This window comes from Clytia hemisphaerica, unplaced genomic scaffold, assembly GCF_902728285.1.
Source record: "Clytia hemisphaerica strain Z4C2 unplaced genomic scaffold, Clytia hemisphaerica genome assembly, whole genome shotgun sequence".
Lineage (NCBI taxonomy): Eukaryota > Metazoa > Cnidaria > Hydrozoa > Leptothecata > Clytiidae > Clytia > Clytia hemisphaerica.
The window spans coordinates 60,351-85,263 of NW_027103874.1; the positions used below are offsets into that span (position 1 = coordinate 60,351).

Sequence of the window (24,913 nt, forward strand, 5' to 3'; positions counted from 1 at the left end):
GATAAAAAAACCTAAGCCATGGATCACAGATTGAAAAATATACGTAGGGTGGGATTCTACAGCCACACGTCAAGCAAAGAAAGCACTGAGAGGCCACGGGTGCCAAAAAGAAGGGTTGTTTGAAATGCGGCAACCTCATTGGTAGAAATTTGATAAACAGCTGCGAAGGAGCGCTGGGAAACAATCAGTAGAAGAGACCACTTTAGTTTTTGTTGCAGATTTCTATAAACTTCTCTCAGGGATTTACTTGTCAATGTACATGTACTTACTCAACTTTTCAGCATTGTATTGTTGTAAAGGGAAAGATAAAAGAGGTAAGGCGAGCCTAGTTTCTAATCCTGATATAGGAGTTAAGCTTAGACTGTAGGATGGGGGATAAAAAAGATTTTTGTTGTCATTCCCAGTCCTTTTAAACCAACGTGGTCCTTACGATTTTGAAGATTGCATATCGTCAGATTGTTTTGTTTTCACACATCCCTTGAGATCTTCAGGGTGGTGTGCAGAAAACAATCACAATCTGATCTCAGGTTACATCAAACATAATCATAAACGAAATCGAATGTAATTGACAATCCATCGAACATAGTCAACTACCGCCAACTGCTCTAACTTGGGACGATTGGTCGAAACATGGGACTGTTGATATCTGGCCTGTATTTTCACTAACTGTTAAATCTCTTTGACAACAAATTTGTTTTGATAACTCCACCAAGTTTATCAATCATACTTTCTGTCATAACATGTCACGATAACTTTCACTGAGAGCGCCAAAATACAATAACATGGTTTTGAATAATGATTTTGAGATAAATTTCCCGTAACCTGCAAAAAACCGCTTTTCAATATCTTGTTTACAAATAGAATTATAACATTTCAATATTTGTTGTAAATTTACTCAGGCTAAATCTGTAAGGGAAAAATTGCTCAAAAATTTGGACAAAAAATTTGGACAAAAAATTACTTTACTCAGATTCTTGGAACGCTTATGACATGAAATTTTTTTTACCCGGTCAGTAATTCATTTCTCTAAATCATATTCAAAGTAAATGCCTTTTACTCTATTTCTTTATTCAAAGTCAAAAATTTTGCTGTTCCGAAAAAAAATCTGCTGATTTTTTGGTCACGTTAGCAGGTGTCAGCCATATTTCAAAATTTTTTTTTGGTATTTCAAAACCCCTATTACATGTGAAAAAAACAAGGTATTAATTATCATGATAACCTGTGATAACTTTTATGTATCACTTTCTATTGCTATTTTAGTGAAGCCCGTCAAAAATTAAATTTTTGTTTGCAACATATAGCCGTGAAATCATGCGTCCCGAAAAGGTTAATACGTTTCTTCTGTAACAAATGTTACTTTCCATATTTCTTTTCCTCCTTTTATATACCTAAGTATTCATTCGCTTCGTTATTTTACAGAACAATTTTAACCAAAACAAACGGTCTGATGTTTATGTCTCGAGTTCCTTTTGTTCAGAAGGTCCGCACGGCCCTTGAATTTCGCCAACAGTTATTCATTTTTTGTGAAATGTGGCTTTTCTGTTGATCATGATTATGGAGATTAATTCCGGCAACTTTTCCGAAAAATGTTTAGAAATTATCTCCATTATTTTTAAAATGTAAACTGCCTGAGCAAACCGTAGCGAAATTAAAGATGGCTGACGAAACAACGATGAAACAGTCAACAACTATTGCAAATTAGCGTCAATTTGACATTAGTCGTGGGAAGAATTAATATGTGAGTGACCCCTTAAAAGCCTACTCTGTGCGAAAGAGGTATCGTGTATTTTTTAATGTGCTGTTCATTAACTCAAATCAAATGACTTCGGAGGTTTGGTGAAATGTTGGCCGAATTGCTGTCCCATGTTTTGTCAGATAGTCCAAAGTTAGAGCAGTTGACGGTATCAATCAAACAAATCTAACCTTACTCAATGGAATCGAACACATATCACCCAGGAATTGGATGTTCGATTGAGATTCAATACACCTTTCCCGTAATTCAAATTTCTCAGAAATGGCCCGGGAAAATGTGCGCTCCACCGTTGTGTATAAAATTGTTTGGGAGGTAAAAAACGCGTTTTTGCCTGCGAGGGGTTAGGGAAAGTGGGATTTGAGCCTCTAACTTTTGACAGCGACCTTCTTTTAGCAAAATATTTTCAGGGTGGTATAATATCATGAATAGGTTGAACATACTAAAATTTGAGGGGATTTTGTTCGACAGAACTTAAGAAAAGCTCAAAAAACCAACTTTCCCTAAGGGAACGCAGGCAAAAACGGGTTTGTTTACCTCCAGAGACCAAACGGTGGAGAGCATCAAAATAATGCGCGCGCATTAGTTTTACGAATTACGGGAAAGGTGTATTATGTTCGACAATCGAATCGCAATTATTCGATCGCATTCGATTACATTCAATTGTGATTTTTGTTTGAAGTTGTTCGATTGACACCGTCCGGGTTAGACTTAGAGTACAGTAGTCTTACTATTCAATTTAATTTAAAAACTAACATTACTCGGCAAATTTAAATTAGTACAGGCAAGGCTTTGAGATTTTTGCCTTGGCAATTCCTAGGCTGAATGGAAATCCAAATGATAAAAATAATTATCATTATGCAACAACCATTAAATAAATGAAAGTTCACGTTACATCAAAGCAAAGTATGGCATGCATATGGTGTGGTAGCTCTAATAACAATACTTACTTGCTGGCCTAGACCTTGAACATCATTTTGTACGACATGACTCATAACTATTCCAAAAGAAATTTTTGAATTTACAGTTCAAAGAAGAAAATTTTTAAATTTTCTTTGAGATTTGATTTTCCAGTCCGCGTCAAACTTCGCGAGAAGTAAAAAGGGAAGTCCGCGCTGTTGATAAGAAAAATGTGCAAAGAAGCATGGGCACTAGTTAAAATTTTCCGAGTCGTGGAAACCCTTAGGTAGAGTGCTTTACTTGAATTTCTTTTTATGGGAATAACAATGGTAGAAACCTCTCCACCGTGTTAACTACTTTTATCATGCGTATGTAAGCGTAAAGCCGGCTTTTTACTCATCTTTTCTTTTATGACTTTTGTCAAAAAAATTTGAAATTTTTTATGATTTTATATTCAAATGTTCCCTGACAGAATAATTGAAAGTGATAGAGGTCATTTTTAAGGTTTTAAGGTTTCAACGAACTAATCAGCTAAAAGAGCTGATTTCAGCAATCAAATAAGCAAAAAAAAGGTTACAATTACAAGAAGGCCCCAAGGAGGAAACAAATCTGCAAGTTTTACACAACATCTAATTTACGGAATGCTTGTTTAATGTGTAACAGCATTTGGAATCTCTCGTTATGCAAAATATGAAGCAGGTGTAAATAAATGGTAGACACTAATAGTGGAGTAAAGAGAAATCAAAAGCCGAAACAAACTTTATTCTAATTTTTCTCACTTTAAAACTAAACATGGATGTTTTAACTACAGAATACGACAAGAGAAAGCTGCAATTACTTTTGAAAGATCTATTAAAGATCGGTTGTATCAAGGTAATTTTTTTGTTTGAATATAGTTATATACTTTAATAGCTTTTTGTGTTCTTTTAAAATATTAAGGCAAGGGAAGGACACTACAGTAGAGCAGAGACGTTTTTTTAAGGAACCTTAACTTGCCTCCGATCCTGGAGTTCCTTATTTTTTCAAGAGTAAGAGAATTTCAGCCTCAAAGTTCCTTATATCGAGTTCCTCATTTACTTAGCTACTAAGATTAGGTTTGCTGCTGCTAAGTATGTACCTTATATGTAAAACATGTAAGTATAAAGATAGACTAAAGTAAGTACAAACTAGCACTAGTAGTATTGTATAAGGGTTGCGAAGCGATCAAGACTCCACCTCAATTTGCAAGTTGCTAGCAAAATAGGACCCTCCCAGCGCTCCGGAAACTTCCGAAGTTTTCCGGAGCAGCTAAAAAACACTCTAAAAAAACAACTTTTCTCGGGCGACGACAAAAGTTGGACCCCCTAAATGGACCCCCAAAATGGACCATCAAATGGATCCCCAAATGGACCCCAAAAATGGAACCCTTTGAAAAACGAAATTACATTGTCCCAGGGGATGTCAATAATCCAACACAATCGAATTTGATTGTCAATCGAATCAATCAAACTCAATCAGTTACATCAATATGCCTTCTTACATGTCTTTAAAAATATAAATAAAAGTAATCACGGAAAAGGACGAAAAAAAAAAAAAAAAAAAAAAAAAAAAAAAAAAAAAAAAAAAAAAAAAAAAAAAAAAAAAAAAAAAAAAAAACAAAAAAAAAAAAAAACGAAAAAAAAAAAAAGACATAAGTGTGAGAACAGCACAGAGTAATCAAACTCGTTAGAAAAAGTACCATTAGAATAGAAGTCATAAAAAATCAACCTGAATAAATGCGATCGAAATTCCAGAGCACTTCGTAATTCAGTCAGGGAAATCCCTCAATTGCGGTATACTGCAATTGCGGCAGTTTTCAATCGTGCTTAGCCTACAAAGGCTTATAACAGCTACATATAGTGCTGGTTGACAAAGATAAACAAACATCGACTGTAAAAAATCGTATGAGAAGATAGCTTTTCTTTATCAAAAGAATCTGATCTACGGAAAAAATATTTTGTCTGTGCGTTAAAAAGATATTATGTACAAAAATTGCCTGTTTTCTCCTTGAATCTTGAATTCTGTTTCTTGAGTATACTGTAATTGCGGTATATGAAAAATTTAAAAGTGACGTTTATACTGCAATTGCAGTAAGAAATTACTACCGCAATCGGGGATTTCCCTGACTGTAATTCCCCAAACAACATTACATTATGTCAAACTCCCCATCACATAAGTAGACTACGCTCGCCACCGAAGATGTTTTATTGGAAAGGGTATTTATATTTTATTGTTTGCTTCTTTTTTAAAGATTCGCCGGGTTGTATGAATTTCTTTGTACATATTTTACCTACCCCAAATATTTAGGAGGCTGAGTTTTAAACGAATCGTCAAGTTGAAACGAACGATAAATGTATCAAGGTCTGTTTTATTTACCCCCTGGTGACTTAACAAAAGAGACTTAACTCGATGTTACAATCCAATTATTGAAAGTTTGTCTCAGCCTTTTTATAATGAGTAAGACATAAGTTCTCTGATTGCGCAATTTTCATATTGACATTTTCGAGGCATTTTGATGTAACTGTCAATCAATGACCTTAGCCAGGCGTAGTTAATCGATATAATCAATAATCTTGAGTAATCAATAAATAATCAATAAGTAATCGATGGATTAGATAGGGATTATAACCGATAGAATCGATAGATAATCAGACCTTCAAAAAATCTTGAGTATCGATCAACAAAACAAAAAGGCAAACCATTCAATAACGCCCCTTCTCTAAATAAAACGGTAACTTTGTTGTTTTTTGTACTTTTTTTTGTTCAGCCTTTCGGGGGGTTTGAGAATGCTTCAGCCGAAATTTACCGTATGCTTATAAAAAAATGAGTGTAGTAGCTTTTCTAGGCCCTATGCTACCAGGGGATTGGATTCAATTCAAAAAAAAGTACATCCCAATCGAGATCAGCAAAAAATGTTGCTTTTAATTTCGCGAAAATGGCGAAAATTCAAGAGATCAAGAAATTTAATCTCGCAAAGGCGAAAGTTAATCCAATTTAAAGTACCACTCCCTAAAATCTGATAAATAATCGATCACGAATCGATAGTTGATCGATTAACTATTAATTAATCAATACTTAATTTAATCGAAGTATAATCGATCTATAATCGATAAACAATCGATGACAAAATTGATCGATAAATAATCTAGCTTTGAAAAATCTTGAGTATCGATTACCTATCGATTCTATCGGTTAATCGATATCTAATCCATCGATTATCGATTATATCAATACGCCGCCTGCCCTTAGATTTTGCCTTAAGTCGGTCTGGACTTTGACTGTTTTAAGAATTGGTACAGCGCAAGACCTTCCCGTAATGACGATTGCCTGGCCCCACAGCGTTTTCCGGCACTCAAATCCACCATGGTGAATCTCTACCGACTGGAGAAAATGAGGTCCTTGCACGTCCTTGCAAAAAAAAAAATGGCATTTAAGCTCTGTTTACACTATACATATAGAATATTCAAACATTCCGGTTTGCTTTCATGAGCTATTCGGTATTTCTGGGACCGTGAGTCTAGATAGGGCTTTAAGATATGTTCCCATAATTCTTTAGCGCTTTAAAATGACGTCAGGCCAAACCAATGAAATCGCATCATTTTTCAAAAGAAGATGGCGGCAACAACACAACAAGGAATACTGGGCTCGAAAGTAAAGCTTCGAAAGTATACCCTTTTTGCCTTCTTTCTTTTACATTTTCAATTTAATTGTATTTATTATACGATTAGAACCAATGAAGTATAAGCCTGAAGGGCTAGAATCGAATCGAATTTTCTTGGTAGGATTTGAAGCCAACAAATTCTACCAAAGTTGCCCGGCCTAGCGCGGCCTGCCTGATTTTTACACAAATGGCAGATTAAAACTAAAAAATTAATTAATTTCGAAAAAATATCACTCGAAAACTTCTTCCGGTGCTGCCGGAGCAAGTGATTTTTATCACTTTCTAAAAGACCGTTTAAAGATGGTTACAAAAAAAATATTTGTCTCCGGGTGATGGACTGTGGTCAAATAAAATACTTAAATTCTTTGAGGATGATGGTTCAGCCATTAATGAAATTGAATTTGTCACATCATTAGCAAATGGTACCCTAGTAGTGAACAACAGACCATGTCTCTTTAGCTTAGGAATTTTTAGAGTGTCTCTTATTTTGCTAGGACCCCTCCTGGCGCTCCGGAAACGTCCGGAGCACTTCCCCTAACTGTGCACACTGGTATTTTAAAAAAAAATCAGCCAACTCATGATAGTTTAGTTTCGATATTGCGACCAATACTTTCGAATATAGCTGGCATTTTTCGCAGTCCTAACAGACCGAGAAAATTTTCTTGGCTTTAATATATATTCCATCATATAGGAGGATATTTTCGTAAAAGGCCGAAATCCTGTGTAGGTCGAAAACTGAGGAACAGATAATGTGTTTTCTTGAAATATTTTTTGACTCATATTGAGTTACTTCATTCCATCTTAACTCATATTGAGTTACTTTCTTCCTTAAAGTCATTTTAGATCACTAGTTTTACATTGACGGATTTCTATGTCATCATATTTTCCTTTTCTACTCCAACCTGATTGATTTTCTGTGAATGTTCATTCTAGATTTTTGTTGTATTTGTATTGTCTTTTTGTTTTGTGGGTTTTTGTCTTTATTGTTTCCATTTTGAGTAGTTGAAGGTTTTATACTTCTAGACTATATATATAGCAAATTTTCGCTTGGGATCACGAATTTGTATTTCACGTGTTCATCATTGAAGACAACTTTTATTGGGCGCAATCTAATTTTAAACTCTTTTCCGATTCGGGATACATAAGCTGGTTGAGTTTTGATATTGACATCTTCCAGCAGTTCATTTACAAAATCATGTACGTTTTCATTTTCAATTTCTTTTACACCATGGATAATGATGTTTGAGTCTCTTGATTGTTTCCACTGTTCTTCTACTTGCTCTTCTACTTTTTCACTCCGAATCAATTGTTTGATATTTGTGATGCTTAATTCTTTGTGTGTTTTCGTGACCTCAGCAAAAATTTTTAATTGATTGACCCTTGTTTGGTTATTTACAGGTTTGGCATTTACTGCATCTTCAATTTTTGCTGTCAATTTCTTTTCCAAGATGGAAAATTGATTTTGGATGAGATCGGTGACCTGATTCTTTTCTTTGTTGTACTCCTGGCACCTTGATTGTAATTCTTTGACAACGACATTAAGCCTCTTTTCATTTTTTTTGCTTTTCGCCTTGATAATGCCTTCACACGCTGATATTTCTTTGTAACTGTGTGTACAGCATTTGATTCTTCCTGATTAATCAGTCACCTTTTTCTGGTATGTGCACACAATGTAGCAAAAAGACGTTTTTTTTATGTGGCTTTGTCAATATTTTGTCATCTTTTTGTTTAGGGCTTTTGTAAATGTGTGCAAATTCAGATTTAACTGTCTGTTTCTTAACTTATTTTCGTATTCTCAGCCTGAAGCAGTTCCTTTAACAATTCCTTATTTTTTTGGACCATTTTCAAGTTCCTTATAAAAACGTGTTCTTTATTAAAAAAATGCGTATTGCTTTTCAATCACCCTCAAACAAAATGCATATATATATATCAACAGGGCCAGAGTTTGAGTACTGAGTACTAAATTAACATACTGTAACATTTCTTTCAGATATATACCATACTTAGGCAATTACTTTTTTATTTTCTGGTTTACGGACTTTATGAGGAAAAGTTTTGGACAGGAGGATGGAAAAAAAATTAAAATAAAATTTATGTTTTAATTTTTTTTATTTTCTTTAAAAAAAGTTTAAAATCGGAGGCTGTCGGAGGAAATAAAATAGAATAAAGGGGGGGTCCTAATAAGGTCCGGGGGGGGGGTTGGAAAAAATCGAAAAATTAACAAGCGGGGGGGGGCGTTTATTTGGCACCTAAGAGTAAAGGACTTTAAATAAAAAGCAATTATAAAAATGAAGAAAATCCACTGTGTAGTACACAAAGAGTTAAATAAATTTAGTTCGTTTTTTGTGGATAGGGAAATTCCATGGGGAAGTTCCCTGACATTAAGGGAAATCAAAGTATCTTTCTTTACATTGACAGAATAGGGCACAGCTGTGTTAGATCATTTAACTCCCTCGCTCTTTCTCTTCTTTTCTTTTTTTTTAGGTTTTTTTTTTTATTTATTTCTTCTTTTTTGAAGGTCGGAGGGAGAAAAAGTAAATAAAAGTTTTTTAAATCTCGATTTTTTATTTTTTTTAAATTTTGGCAAAAAATAACGTCGGCGGATCCGTAAACCCATAAATAAAAAAAAGCATTTGCCTTAGGCTTAATTCTAACAAAAATAGCTCAACAGGGAATTGGGCAGTTCTAGAAAAAAAATATAACCCCCCTGTGGAGACAGGGTTTTTAAAGATTTTTTTCACTTGAAAAGCTTGAAAATTTTGAAAAAGGTTCCAGAAAATGCATGATTTTCCTAATTTTTTGGTCATCTGTGTCAGAAAATGCATAAAATTTGTTCTATAATCCAAGATTTTTCCCTATACAGCTGCATAAAATATAAGATAGGTTAGATCATAGATGCTTGCATCTAATGAGGCTTTCCCAGCGGTTTGCATGAATGCGTGAATGCGTGAATGGGCTTTTTTGGTTGCGTGAATGTATGAATTGAAAAAACTTGCGTGAACGTGAAAATCCATTTTTCTATTGCGTGAATGCGTGAATCTGCCCTGTTTTTTGAGTGATTGCGTGAATTTTCCCTTTTCACCTATTTTTGACAATTTCCCCGATTTTTTCTGAAAATTTCCTCTATTATCCGAAAAATCGGGTTTGTGTGAATTTCAAGAAAAACTTGCGTGAATGCGTGAATTGAGAAAAAAAATTGCATCACTGCTTGAATTTTGGGTCCGTTGGGGGGCCTCATCTATTGGATGGTAATTTCCTGGCCTGCATGTTTTTGTACCCATTCCTTAATGCAGGCAAATAAAATAAACTTCTTTCGATTTCAAGATAAAAATCTACATCAAATTCTGTCATCAATCATGAAAAAAGGGCGAAAAAAAATCATTTAATACGGGGTTAGTCTGGTCAGTTTCCTGAAATAATCAGAACTTTGCGTTGCATCATAGAGGTAATAAAAGTTAGACTGAGTAACAACTTTTCTGTAATAACCAAAGAAGTCATAAGACTATTTAGAAATTTCTTTCTAATCAGCCTCCTTTGATTACCAATCATTGATAGCAAAGATCAGTCAAGATATAGATTACTTTAATGGGATAAACTTTCACGGGGATTAAATTCCGCGGATTTCGAGGAGGATTTCGCGGATTTGGGTGTCATCCGCAAAAATCCGTGAAATTAAGTCCCAATGGAAATTTGAAAGGGCCTCATCCACGAAATATTTCTAAACAAAACTCAAAAAATGTCAAATAAATACTTTTTGAATGGTTACTGACGTCAAACAGGCGCTATTGATGTGTATTTCAACAACCAACATGCATGATTTGGCGAAATTTTTGAATGTCGCGGATAGGTCCAACCGCAAAATTTAATTCCCGCGAAAGTTTATCCCATTTAAGTATGAGAACTAAAAAAGTAAAGTTATTCCGTCAAACAAAACCTCATAATTATTTTTTAGGTAAAATGAGAATTTGTTTCGAGTAACAATTTCTTTATAGTTCTAAAAAGAAGTTTTTCATTTTATTGGGAAACTTTCGAGATGCAAACTTCTTCAAATTTTGTGATTTCTTTATTGTTTGTGGAAATTTCTTTGCTACCGGGTGCGCCACAAAAAAGTTTCTCTCTTTGAAACTAATTTTCTCGAAATCTAAGAATTCCAAAAGAACCATTTCTATTTCATTGAAAAGAAGAAAGATAAACTTAAATTTTGATATGTCATTTATTAAATTCGATTCATTAAATCAAAAGTTATGCTCAATCGAATGAAAAAGTTACTTTCAGAAAGTGCTCGAAATCGTTAAAAATCGACCTATTAAATTTTTATTTTAAAATTGGCGGTCGCAATATCCTTTACATGGTTAAAAGCATTTTTCAGTAACTTATTAACACATACATTTTAAAACTGAAGGGTCGAAAGGGTTTAAAATCTTCATCAAAATCACTTTAATTTACTTTTACCAAAATTTTCCTCAGATTTTTGGTTCTAGACTAGATAAAGTCTATGTAAGGCTGGATCTACCTGGAAACCCGTATTTGATGTATTATTATGAATTTTACCAGATTTTTTGGCCTTTTTCGATGAATTTTCTTCATTTTATTGAAATTCAACCTTCCTTTATACAACAAAAGAAAGGTCATTTAGACAGCTAATTATCATTTTTAATGACTGAAACGAAAATACTGATGTATCATGTAATTATGCTTCTGTTTGATTTGACAGGTCGATTTTTAACGTTTTTCAGCACTTTCCGAAAGTAACTTTTCTATTCAATTTAGCATAACTTTTGATCTAATGAATCGAATTTAATAAATGACCCATCAAAATTCAAGTCTATCTTTCTTCTTTCCAATGAAATAGGAATAGTTCTTTTAAAATTTTTCAGATTTCGAGAAAATTAGTTTCAAAGCGAGAAATTTTTTTGTGGCGCACCCGGTATAAATATCTTTAGATCTAAAATAGAAGCTGCCTCAAAATTTTGATAGAATATAGTTTAAAAGATTGGCATTAGTAAATATATACTCTTTTATATTCGGCCATAATATGTATAAACCTTTGCGATTCGTATTCATGTTGTCAATAATTTTTTTTTTCATTTGACACCTCAATCAGTCATTTTGTAGAATAAAATGCAATTTTGTCAGTTGGGGTTATTTCCATAAGCTAGAGCAGGACACCTCAATCAGTCATTTTGTAGAATATAAGTGGAATTTTGTCAGTTGGGGTTTATTTCCATAAGCCAGAGCAGGGAATATCCATCATAAACCTCCAGACCACATCACCAGAGACGGTGTTTTCAATCGAACAACAACAAATCAGTCAAAACCGATTTTCATTAACTTTGGTTTGTTAATTTTTGCTAGAAAACTATTAAAACAGCTCTACTCCCTTGCTCTCAGTTTTTGAAAACACAATAAAAAAAATAATGCAAAAAACACATTATACTCAAAAAAATAATACAGCTGATTGTGCAATGACTTCATAAATTTACCTGACGGTCTTAAAGAAGGATTATTGTATGATATGTGCCAACCTGAACAAGGGTGTCTTTTTGGAACCTGAATGTTCCTGTTGGAAAGTTTAAAGAATTAAATCAAGCAAATTACATCTTTTTGCCTTTTGATGATTGAAATTTGGGATCAAATTAGCCCCAATAAAGGGTCATGAAATTCACAAAATGGAAAATGGTATAGCTTGAAACAGCTTGAAAATGCTCTTGCTGTTGATACATTCCTTCATGGATGCAAATTGAGGAAACAACTTAGAGAATTTTCAGCTATTACATGCAAACAGCTCTTGAGTTTCATTGATTGATTCCAACAGGAGAGGAAACATCTCAAAATTTGTTTTTCCTTTAGCCAAACCTTTTGGAATTTTTAAAGTCGATTAATGTTTTACTTCTCAACTATGAAAATAACTCCAGAGCCATTGGATCCCCCTCTTAACATTTAGATATATTTTTTATTTTACACTGCTTCATAGTGTAAGGTGGTCTAATGTTGGCAAACCCCTTCTACCTTAACGGAACAAATTTTCATGGTTCACAGCTCAAAAATCCAAAGCTTGGCAGAATTCAATTTCGGGGTATGATTTTTATAATATGGCCTATTTTGCCATCAAAGACCAATTTAGAGGTAATTTTTTAATTCCTGAAAATATTTGTGTTTTGCGGAATTTACCTTTGCTGAACTGTCTAAGAAAACCGCAAAAAAAAAAATTAAATGCCTCAAAAATTTGTTCCCCAAAAATTTCTTCTCTTAAGGTAGCTCTCACATCCTTTTTGAGAGATAGGGATATAGGCTACGTCATATCTTCCTTCGTTTCGAGCGTTAAACTCCTACTCTTTGGGATATGATATGATATGAGCACTGCTTATGTTTTGAATATTGTATTGAATTTCTCCGAATACATCGCATGCACACTGAGGTTTTTAAAGAACAATAGAGTTTCGAAGCTTAAGCCAATCAGCTGTGTTTTAAACATTCTTTTATTTGAAATCTCTATTGATAAACATCATTTGTGAAAGTTGTCTATTATGTTTAAACCTATAAGCAATTCCCGGTGGGGGTTACTAGTGGCCGCCTAATAATGCAGTGCCTATAGACCAAGCGTAAGGCCTAAAAGCCCGGAGCTGTGTATTGTGTAGACTAGGAAAAATAAGAAGGTCAGAAGCAATGATTGAGAATTTATTTCTGTACTCAGCAGGCAGAGTTGGAAAATATCTTTTCAATAAGTGATTCCACCCTCCTATTCTTTTCAGTGACTTACTGTTTTTTTTATGTTGACTTTTTTTTATTACCAGGGCTTCAGATTCTTTTCAATGTACTTGAGAGGCAGGGAAGAACTTTTGTTGAAAGTACAAAATGAACAAGTTGTAAGTATTATAGCACCAGATAATTGAAGGATTGGCTTTCGTTTTAGGAAATGCTGTTTTGGTTTGATCTTTTTTGAAAAACAATATCCAAATTTTCATGGTTGCTAAGCTTGAATAAACGAATAAAACGCCCCCTCGAATAAACACCTCCTCCACACGTTAATACAGTAATTGTTAATATCAATTCTCCAGACATCACATCCTATCACTCAAAGATTTGTTGAAGATGATGTCAGTAGCCAACATGGTCGAGAAAATCAAAATGAATTTGGTAAAGAACCAAATAATTCACACGATGATAAACCACTTCCAAGACCTTAGTAAGTATTAGATAGCTTTTGTGTTTTATTTATATGGGAGCATAGGCCCCCCCCCCCCAGAAATTTGGGGGTACCTAAAAATAGTGCTAAAAAAGCTAGGTACCTGGAAGTATTCTTAAATTTAGGGGGTACCTGATATGTTGTGTGGTACCTGCATTTTCATTAGTGGGGGCGGGGGCTGTTGTTTTTGTATGAAGTATTTTCCTTGACTAACCCAATTTTCCAATTTTGAATCGAACCATTTCATTTCAAGACTTTATGAAAAGGGGGTAACTCAAAGTCTGGGGCTACTTTAGAATTCTAAAAAGTTTTTTGGGGTACCAAAAGGATTGGGGGTACCTGAACCCTGGAGGACCCTACGGGGAGCCCTCCTGCCTCTTTAGCAATGATAAACAATTGTTTTTGCTAGCAGTGGCTGTTATGGAACTTGAGGATTTTTAGTAAATATATTGATTTATTTCCTCTTATCATCTCCAGATTTTTTCTCCCCCGAGGATTTAAAAGTATTCTGCATTATTAATTTCGTAACCATTACTTTTAATTTCAGTGATTCAATGATGTTATCAAAGAACACTCAGAGAAAGTATGCATCAATATTCTGTTAACCAATATTTTGCGTGATATCGATTTGCAAACAATTGATTCTTTATATGTAGACCATAAATCTTTACTGACTTGATTTGGAAGAAGCATCTGATAACAGTGTTGAAAATGTTGAAATCAGTCCAGTCGAATTTTCTAACATGTATTTCCATCCCAAATAACAAAAAGCCTTTAAAGCAGAATTTTCGTGAAATTGGAGTCCAACTTTAGATTTTCCGTACAGATTAACCAAAGTTGGTTGCAGCACTGTGATAAAGAAACAAGCTCCAATATGAGTGTGTTAGAACTATATTCAATGTTTAAAGTAGGCCAAACTCATCTGAATAAGGTTGATTGTTGAAGAAAACTATAATTCAGGGATGAAAATACGGTCAGACAATATCCCACCTAAATTGCTACTTTTCCAACCAGTCTGACCCAAAAAAACATAATTTTCCATTTAAAACAACTATGGTACAATGACGAACATTTATTCGACCCACTTGAAATTGTCACTTCGAGTCTCATGTTCTTTGAGTTGAATCAAAAGTAATGAATGGTATGTTTTTTTTTAATTTCTTTTAGCTTGAGTGGTTTTCACTTTTTGGACATTGGATTACCTCCAGCAAGCCCTTGTGAAACAGATGCAGCCAATGCGGTATATTAATATTTGATATTGTTTCCTTGTGGTTGATCATCCATCCTTTAAATTGGCTTTACCCTATCCATTAGCTCTAAATCTAACCTTTCTATAATTCGAACGAAAATATTTGTCCCCTCAGCTAAAAATAGACGATATCGGCTTAACATGAAAACTCAGATTTGATCCCCGAGAATTCCCCACAATGCTTTGCGCGGAAAATATTTCACCGCGAACTTTTTCCTGCGCAAAGCATTGTGGGGAATTCTCGGGGATCAAATCTGAGTTTTCATGTTAAGCTGATATCGTCTATTAGTATAAAACTCTTTCAGTATTCGAATCTTTCTCAGCTTCGAAGAAAATTCTTGGTCCTCTGAAGATCGAATTAGCGAAAGTGAGCTGTATTGTTATATTTCTTTATGTGAAGTCGTTCAATCAACTGATCATTATAAGCTTATAACAAAGCCCGAAAAGATGACGAAACTCAAAAATCAATAAAAAAATTAATTAATAATTAATAATTAATGAGTTTTGTATTTAAGACATGGAAAATTATTTATTATCTTTTCATTTTGTAGGAATATTCTTCGACTTTGTTTCTGATAGCGGCTTATGCTCGGTACAAGAATCCTTATGTCTGGGTATGTGTTTAATTTCTTTTTTTGATTTCAAGTTTTTTTCTTACTATGAAACCTATTTCTGTAGGGATTGCTGGGGGAAAATACTCGTTTTTGCTCCGGCCTAGGAGCCTTTAATTCTCTCTTCCGACAATCGTCAAGACATTTTTTGTCTGTTTATCTAATCCGATGATCTATTCCGATTTAACAAAAACGAATCACTGATTCCGATAATACTGTGATTTGATTGGCCGAAAGTATTTAGAAAAAATGGCTATCGAAAGGTCGTGGACTGGTGAGCTGTGAATACATACTGGCAAATCTCAGTGAAAAATTGATCATTTTCATCCTTATTCATGATGTTTTGGACATGATTTATGAGAAGTTACATGGTGCGTTGTACGTTGTACTGCTACTGTATACTGAATTCAAATACGTGTGTTTCTCATGATTTTATGCTGTAAAAAAATGATCTATTTTGGACTTTAGGTCATTTTTCATGATGATATAATTGGTGGTTGTCCCTTTTGGATTTTCAAACTTGACAATGAAACTTTCAAACACACAGCCATTGATACACAGTATTTTTTGTGGTGTTATGTATGGCTGAAAATGATCCTGCTTTGGACTTTGTTATTGTCGTATTCATCATCGGCTGGCGACCGTTCCTTTTGATTTTTCAAACCCGACACAGATTTTTTACAAACATATCACTATGAGAATTCAATAAAGGATACTGAAAAACACAGTTCCTGTATAAATTTTAACGAGAGATTGGAGAAATTTTCACAGTTTTATGGCTGAAAATGATCGTTTTGGACTTTGTCGTAATTTCGTCGCGGCTGGCGACCATTCCTTCTTTTGATTTTTCAAACCCGACACAGATTTTTACAAACATATCACTATGAGAATTCAGTAAAGGATACTAAAACACAATTCCTGTGTAAATTTGAACAAGATCGGAGAAATTTTCACAGTATTATGGCTGAAAATGATCGTTCGTTTTGGACTTTGTCGTAATTTCGTCGCGGCTGGCGACCATTCCTTTTGATTTTTCAAACCTGACACAGATTTTTTACAAACATATCACTATGGAAAATTCAGTAAAGGATACTAAAAACACAATTCCTGTGTAAATTTGAACAAGATCGGAGAAATTTTCACAGTATTATGGCTGAAAAAATGATCGTTTTGGACTTTGTCGTAATTTCGTCGCGGCTGGCGACCATTCCTTTTGATTTTTTTCAAACCCGACACAGATTTTTTACAAACATATCACTATGAGAATTCAGTAAAAAGGATACTAAAAACACAATTCCTGTATATAAATTTGAACAAGATTGGAGAAAATTTTCACAGTATTTATGGCTGAAAATGATCGTTTTTGGACTTTGTCGTAATTTTGTCGCAGCTGGCTACCGTTCCTTTTGAATTTTCAAACCCGACACAGATTTTTTACAAACATATCACTATGAGAATTCAGTAAAGGATACTAAAACACAATTCCTGCGTAAATTTGAACAACATCGGAGAAATTTTCACAGTGTTTATAACTGAAAATGATTTTTTTGGACTTTGTCGTAATTTCATTGGCTTGTGGGGCGACCGTTTCCTTTTGAACATTTTTCAAAACGCGAAACAGGTTTTTTCCAAAAAATATAACACTATTTATTACATACACACAATTGAACCATTTTATTTGGTTTATCCTACTCTTCTCCAAGTATTATCCCAGCAGAAAAAATAATGCTTAGCTAAAAACCCGTGGCTTAATGGGATAAACTTTTGCGGGGATTAAATTTTGCTGATTTCGCGGATTTGGGCGTCATCCGCGAAATTAAGTCTCAATGGAAATTTGGAAAGGCCTCATCCGCGAAATATTTCTAAACAAAACTGGTTATTTATTGGTGATTTCCAGCGCAGCTGGTTTATTTTTCAATTAAATAGCTCAGTTAGTTTTCAAGATTCAAATTTACTTTCAACTTTTTGAATTTTACATATACCTACGTCTTTAACCGAATCTTTTCCATAACGACGATTGGCGGCCGGTCATCACTCATCGATTATGTCTATATTCTCTTTTCTCTGTTACGCTTACGCTTCTTTGTAGCATCGATACTTTGGTGCATTTTAAGTTAATGATTTTGTCTTCGGTTGTTTGTTTTCGGTCAGCCAACTTTTGTTTTCTTGTTGACAAAAAAAAAGAATATTCATACTAGAAAACAATTATACGGGTTTTTTTTAAGCACACAAAAATCCAAAAAGCTGGCTTGGAGATGCTTGGATCTAGAGATCGACAATCATGAAAAATGCTTGAAGGATGCTTTATATCCTAAGCCAAATTTTAGGGGAGGGAAATTTCGAAAATTCGTAAAATCCCAGCCAGAAACAGCCAAATCGAAAAAAAAAAATATAGGGCTCAGATAATGCTTCACATTTGCTTAAATGATTGCCATATCCGAGGTTAGATATGCTTATAAGTGCAAATGCTTATAAAAAAAAAACATGTGTTTAAAACCTTATAGGTACGATCGAATCACCATCGATTAATTTCATTCACCGAGTGCCATACCTCACAAGACGAAGTCTATCAAATTCAAGACAGTCCATTGAAATTGAAATCTACCACTAATTGGAGACATAAAGGTACAAAACAAGTTTTTTTTTTGAACAAAAAGGTCCGGTACATTATTGGTTCGGCTGTTCCTTTTTTTATAATCTTCCAGCTTATATGTTCTTGAATTTGATTTGAAAGGATCAATAAAGGTTTGTTATACAGAGATATTCGATTCTGTACAAATCGGGTGGAGGCTCAATATGCTTAGCAAAATCTCATTTTCAGCCTTAATTTGTGCTTATTTATATGCTTTGACTTCGATTAGTTGATTTTCTTTGGGTTTATGAAAATTTAAGTCGGAACATCGATTCTGCTCAAAGAATGAATTTTTTTGTAATTTGGCGCCGCAGGTGAAAATCTTTGGTATAAGAAAGCTCAAACAGCTTTTAAAAGTAACCCTAAGAAAAGCTGCATGATTTATTTATTTTGCATTTCAGGTATGCTTAGCATTATGCTTATTTTTTTACTGAAATTGAGCCTAAGCATGATTATAAATTGACGTCAAATACAATTGAGTAAGGTCACATCTGATAGCGACAGTCAAATTCAACAAAATCTGAGTTTTTTCTGAAAAATCATGAAAAAAAATCGCTACTAGACCCACTCAAATTCATCAAAAACATCAACCAATTCAACTTAAACATCACCATAACCAACCATCATGACGTCCACGAGGAATAGAAATACTCCAAATCCGCTTTGCAGTCCTTCATCCTGTGCTGACGACCAAAACGAAGAAAGTTTAACCTGCTCGAAGTGTAATCGACTAGTGCACTACATTTGTACAAGGCTACCAGCCTACATGATTGCAGTCTGTAAAGACGGGAGAAGAACTGCGAACGCATGCAAATACGTGTGTCAAAATTGTGTGAAAGTAAGTAAAGATCTTTTGGTCCTCTCCCCTCAACCTGGACCTCAACCATCCCTGCGAACGGCCGCCGAGCTTGCAAAATTAAATGAGACGATTAAGCAAAGAAAACGACAAAAAGACAATTAAGAAATTGAAGTCTAATGAACAACACCTTCTCGAGATTATTGAATCTCAAAAAAAAAAAGAGCTCACTAATCTAGAGAGAAGAAATTGTCTAATGACCCGGCGTTTCATACTGTCGAATATGTAGAGAGTAAACTGGAAAAGAAACTAGAAACCTTCCGAACGGAAATCTTAACATCATTGAAAGAGGGAATGTAAAAAATCGTATGCTGCAGCCACTTCTGCCAATGTCCAAGTGCCTAATGACAATATCAAGACCGCCGTTAAAGAGGTCCACGAGGAGGAGGCAGCAGAAGAAAGGGATAAGATCAGAAGATCAAAGAACATCATCATCCATGGTGTTGAGGATCCAACGACAGAGGATGCTACCAAAAAAGATGAAGCATGGGTGAAAACACTCATCGAAAAGCTCCACGTCAAAATTAACATCAAGTATATCTCAAGAATTGGCAAATCAGTAGACGGGAAAAAAGCGTCCCCTCATTGTTACTCTGAACAGTGAGGAAGAGAAAATGAATGTTTTTGGAAATCTCCCAGCGCTAAAAGGAATTGATGCCTATAAGGGGATGAGCATTTGCGAAGATCTCACTCCAGCTCAAAGAAAAAAGTACAAAGAGGCGGCAAAGCGGAGGCGGCAGAAGATGCTAAGGCACGAAATCGAAACCGAAAAAAGATGGAGTCTGGAGAGTGCGGGGTTTTGCAAAAAAACGGATTCGGTGTAAAGAAGATAAACGCCAAAGATCGGCAATAAACCAAACACGAAAAAAAAAGACGTAACAAAGAAGAAAGACGAACAAACTAACAAAACGAAAAAAAAACCTTAAAAACTTACTATAACTAATGCAGACCAACTAACTAAAATAAAGAGAAAAGAACTAAATGAAGTGATTTCAAAAGAACAACCCGATATCATTGCAATTTGTGAAGTAAAACCGAAACATTCGAAAAAAGAACGTCTCATACAAGACTACCACATTGAAGGCTACTCCGAACCCTACGAAACCAAATGCCTTAAATAATGTTGGACGTGGAATCATCGTTTTTGACACATAAATCGATCAAAAATGTAGTCGAAGTGACACCCCAATAGTGAATTTCAGGAGGTTGTGCTTACTGGAAATCAAACTCAAAGGAGCGGATTCTTTGCTTTTTGGATGTATGTATCGAAGTCCAACCAACACGCTAACAGCAAAAAAAAAAACAATACAGCACTTAATCTTCTTCTGAAGGAAATAACAATGAATAAAGAAATACAGTCATAAGTGTATCGTCGGTGACTTCAACTATAAAGATATCAATTGGGAAAGGGGAAAACTGGTCAACTCCTCACGATGACACGAAGGAAGACGAACAATTTCTCGAAGCTTTAAGAGACTCCTTTTTTACCAACACGTCGATGAACCAACACAGAGCTAGAGGTACCGATACGCCATCAATTATTGACCTGATTCTGACAAATGAAGAAAGCCAGGTTAGCAACATAACCTATCTTTCACCACTTCATAAAAGTGATCACAGTGTGTTTCTATCATTTACGTTCGAACCTTGAAACAGAATGCATTATTGAAAACTATAACTACAATAAGGCAGATTTTGAAGCAATGAAAGGACCATCTTGAGAACTCTGACTGGGTTACAGGTTTCCATCAAAAGCAGAAAATGCAAACGTAAATGATTGCTGGAAGATGTTGCGAGATAAAATTATTCGAGCTTAGGAATCGGTACGTTCCTCGTACGAAGGGGAAACATGCCTACGGAAAAAAGGGAAGTTTTGCAATCGATCAAGATATTCAACAAAGCTTAAAAGAAAAACGTCGCCTTCATCGCAAATGGATAAGATCAATAGGTACAACTTCGGAACAGAGAAATAGAGCTATTTACGCTACTGCGAGAAACAAGGTTACAGGAAAGATCAGGACGAGAAAGAAGAACACTAGAAGAACGAATTTGTGGTCAAGCAAAAAGAAGCCCTAAGAAGTTTTGGAAGCATATCCGGAACTCAATGAAGACCAAAACGGGAATTTCCCTCTTCTCCTTGATCCAAATGATAAATCATCACTTCGTTTTACTGATGAGGATAAAGCTGACATCCTACAGGATCAGTTTTGCAGTGTTTTTACGAATGAACCTGCTGGATCACTACCTGAGTTTCCATCACGAACAGACACAGATGTAGCATTCGATCTAACAATCGACATGATCAAAAAGGAACTGAAAGATTTGAATCCTAATAAATCGCTAGGACCTGATGAGATTCACCCAGTCATGCTGAAAAAGCTGGCCTTTTACATAGCCGGTCCTTTACATACTATCATGGCCAAGTCCTTCGTAGAAAGTAAACTACCTGATGATTGGAAGACTGCACATGTGTCCCCGATCTACAAGAAAGGAAAAAAGAACCTTGCAGAAAATTACAGGCCCGTTAGTTTAACATCAGTTGCGTGTAGAGTAATGGAAAGAATCCTAAAGAAACAAATAATGGAACACCCTCACGAATGAATGAGAAATTGCTATCAACCAAACACATGGGTTCATGGGTAAAACGATCGACAGTGACACTACTACTTCACTACTTAGACAAATGTGCAGACTCGATATCCAATGATAAGGTTGTTTGACGTAATCTATTTCGACTTCGCAAAGGCATTTGACACCGTTCCACATCGCAGATTACTAAGAAAACTCGAAGCGTATGGTATCAGAGGAAGGGTACTTGGTTGGATGAAAGCATTTTTGTCCGATCGTTACCAATATGTGAAGGTCAATGGAAAGTTATCTAAGAAATGCCAGGTGCAAAGTGGTGTACCACAAGGAAGTGTCTTAGGTCCACTCCTTTTCGTTATTTACATCAATGATCTAGCTGAAGTTACCAACTCAGAAATGTTTCTCTTTGCCGATGACACAAAAGCTTGTTGAAGAAATAAATAACGCTGAAGATGCAATTAGACTTCAGCACGATATCGAGGCAATGGAAAAGTGGTCTGGTGACTGGTTGTTGAAATTCCATCCTGACAAGTGCCACGTGCTGACACTAGGGAAATTCTGGAACATTCAACATGCACATCCTTACGAGATCGCTGGCTCTGTCCTAGAACATGTTGATCAAGAGAAGGATCTTGGAGTGATTATTGATAGTGAATTGAATTTCGAAGAACACATCTACACCAAGATCAAGAAGGCTAACTCGATCGTTGGATTGATTAATAGAAGCTTCGACTTCCTTTCTCCCGAGATGCTCCGCACACTTTTCATTGCATTTGTGAGACCTCACCTTGAGTACGCGCAAGCTGTTTGGTCTCCACGACTGATCAAACACTCTGATGCAATTGAAAGTGTCCAACGTAGGGCCACAAGACTTGTCGGTGGTTATAGAAACCATTCATATGAAGAACGTTTACAAGTCATGAACCTACCCAGCCTCAAGATCCGGCGTAAAATCGGGGACATGGTGGAAGTATATAAACATCTTAATGTCTATGATAAATCTTCCCTATGTCAGAAACTCGTTCTTCGAAATCGACCTCAACGTAAGCACAATCTCGAATTAAAGAGGAATTTCGCTGAAGACGGCATTAGAGGATACCAAACGAATTCACTTTACTATAGAAGCATTGATACTTGGAACAGTTTGGCAACCAATGTTGTAAATGCACCGTCCGTAGGGAAATTCAAACTAGAATTGACAAACGAATGGAAAGATAAGATCTATAAATTGTAAAGATGTAAGATTGTTTCATAGAGGTCAATAGACCTGAGAAATACACTTCTATAAATTAAAAAAAAAAAAATTATAAACGTTATGCTTTTATTACAAAATGAGTGTATTCTGAGTTCTGCTGAGGTGGTCAAAATGAATGTCGTAAATGTGATAAAATTAGCTACATATAAAGAGTTGGTCGGGGTTTTCCATATTTGGCATATGGATTACTTCTATCGCAAACCCTCAAAATATTTTTGCCTAACTATTTTCCAAGGTAGTTCCCTGCCGTAAAAACGCTTACCGCGCCTATTGGTTTACCATTGGAAGCAACACAACATCAATTAACATCATCGACAAACAAACTTATAAAAGCAACTAGACTTTTAAGAAATATACAAAAAACAACACCATATACATAGACGGCCTAAGATCCTTTTCATCGTCCAATATATTTTCCAAAGTCGATGATCAAGTTACAAGTTTTAACTTTTAGTAAGAACTGTGTAAGAACCCAATTTTAGAAATTTCTGAGGATTTATAATATGTATTTGTTCTTTGTAGAGATCAAATTATGGCATATCATTGCTGAGGTGGTCAGAATCAACGTTATACCATCACCAAGGAATCCTTTTGAGGTTGACCACACTTATTTCGATGAGCTGTCACCAGAAGATTACATCCTGGCCACTGGTGCAATGATCTTTTTGCTACAAAGAATATTACTTCATGGAGATCATTCTTATCAAACTAAAGGTATATTCACCATCCCAAAATATCTTTTCAACGTCCATCCAACGTTTATAACGCCTACATAACGTTACTTTTATACTTTAATAGGATACATTTATGCGGGAATTAAATTTCACCGATGGCACTATTGGGAGACAACGTTTTCATGATCTTGCGCCTTTTACAACCAAAGCATGTTGATTAGTTGATAAACATTTAAAAAGTAATACTTGACATTTTTTTCAGTTTTGCTTAAAAGTATTTCGCGGATAAGACCTTTTCAAATTTTCATTTGGACTTTATTTCACGGATGACACCCAAATCCGAAAAATCCGCGAAATTTAATCCCCGCATATCTCCGTGAAAATTTATCTTATTAAAGTAGCCTTTTCCAAGTGCTTATTCTTCTCTAATTTTCTTGTTTCTTTTCCAAGATTGGCCTTCTTTAAAAGGGATTCTTTGAATTCCAGGCATTAGGCATAATAACCGCTTGAAGTTCAAAAACATACCGACGGTCCCCTACTATAAGAGTTATTAAAAAGCAGTTTTTTCTTTCTGTTGTTTTTCTCAGTGTCACAGGATTTGAACGAACTCATGTTAAAACACATGAAAATGGTGCAAATGCTTGCTCCTGAGATGCCACGATTCGAACGTTTTCATCAACAACAACAAACACCTATCCATCAACAAAATCCTACTCAACAACAAACTCAGCAACAAGTTAAACTAAATCAACAACAAGTTCAACAAAAAAGAGTGTTTGTGCCACCGCTCCAATATTCGTACGAGGCTGCTGCTCAAATGAACTGAACAACTCAGCAAATTTCTTCAAAGATCCTTTGTGGCAGAAAAGTATACGACATCCTGACGTTGAATACATAATTCATAATAATGACAATTTTTCTGGAGCTCCTATTTCCTATGTGAATAATATAAATGACATCTTTGCTGGGATAAGAAATTCTAAATTTCCTAGAATTTTCAAAAAGAAACCTATTTATTTAGAAGTTACTTTTTTTATATATATATCGAATTTTGAATACCCCTTTAGACTTGTAAACCTTACTTCAGCTAGTTTTAAGATTTTGAACTTCATGTCAAATATTCAATGACATAGGAAATGACACCTTTTCGAAACCAATACGAAGACTCCAAAATCTGACCGGTTTTCCCGATGAAAGATTAAAACATCTTGATCTATCTAAGTTACTGGAGAAAATATTATATACAAAATAACGAAGCGTCTGAACCGGGTCTGAACTAGCCACGATATTTGATGTGTATATAAGAAGTATTTCATTGCATTTTTATTTGTATCATAAAATTTTATTACAGTCTTTTTTTATTTATTGTATTATCATATAAAATATGTAGCATCTAGGATTTCGAAATATTTAAATATAAGCCCTGCGATAAAAAATATGTTTTAATTTCGTACTTTTTCATTGGTAAATTATCTCACACACATGTAATTGATTACATTCATTTTTTTTATAAGTTATAAGTTTATAAGCATACT

General features: G+C 34.9%; 1 protein-coding gene across 2 annotated transcripts; it reads left to right on the forward strand.

Moving 5' to 3' along the window:
- The first annotated feature begins 3,107 nt into the window (after positions 1–3,107).
- Positions 3,108–24,544, forward strand: LOC136808331 (uncharacterized). Of its 2 annotated transcripts, XM_067064862.1 has the most exons (10): positions 3,446–3,523; positions 12,304–12,405; positions 13,124–13,195; positions 13,388–13,515; positions 14,063–14,098; positions 14,683–14,755; positions 15,316–15,378; positions 17,880–18,000; positions 23,227–23,418; positions 23,966–24,544. In XM_067064862.1, the coding sequence occupies exons 2-10, from the start codon at positions 12,358–12,360 to the stop codon at positions 24,202–24,204; spliced, it is 972 nt and encodes a 323-aa protein (XP_066920963.1). In that variant the 5' UTR covers positions 3,446–3,523; positions 12,304–12,357; the 3' UTR covers positions 24,205–24,544. The 2 variants fall into 2 exon arrangements, with proteins under 2 accessions (XP_066920962.1, XP_066920963.1); XM_067064861.1 differs by lacking the exon at positions 12,304–12,405 and having other exon boundaries at positions 3,108–3,523.
- Positions 24,545–24,913: the final 369 nt, after the last annotated feature.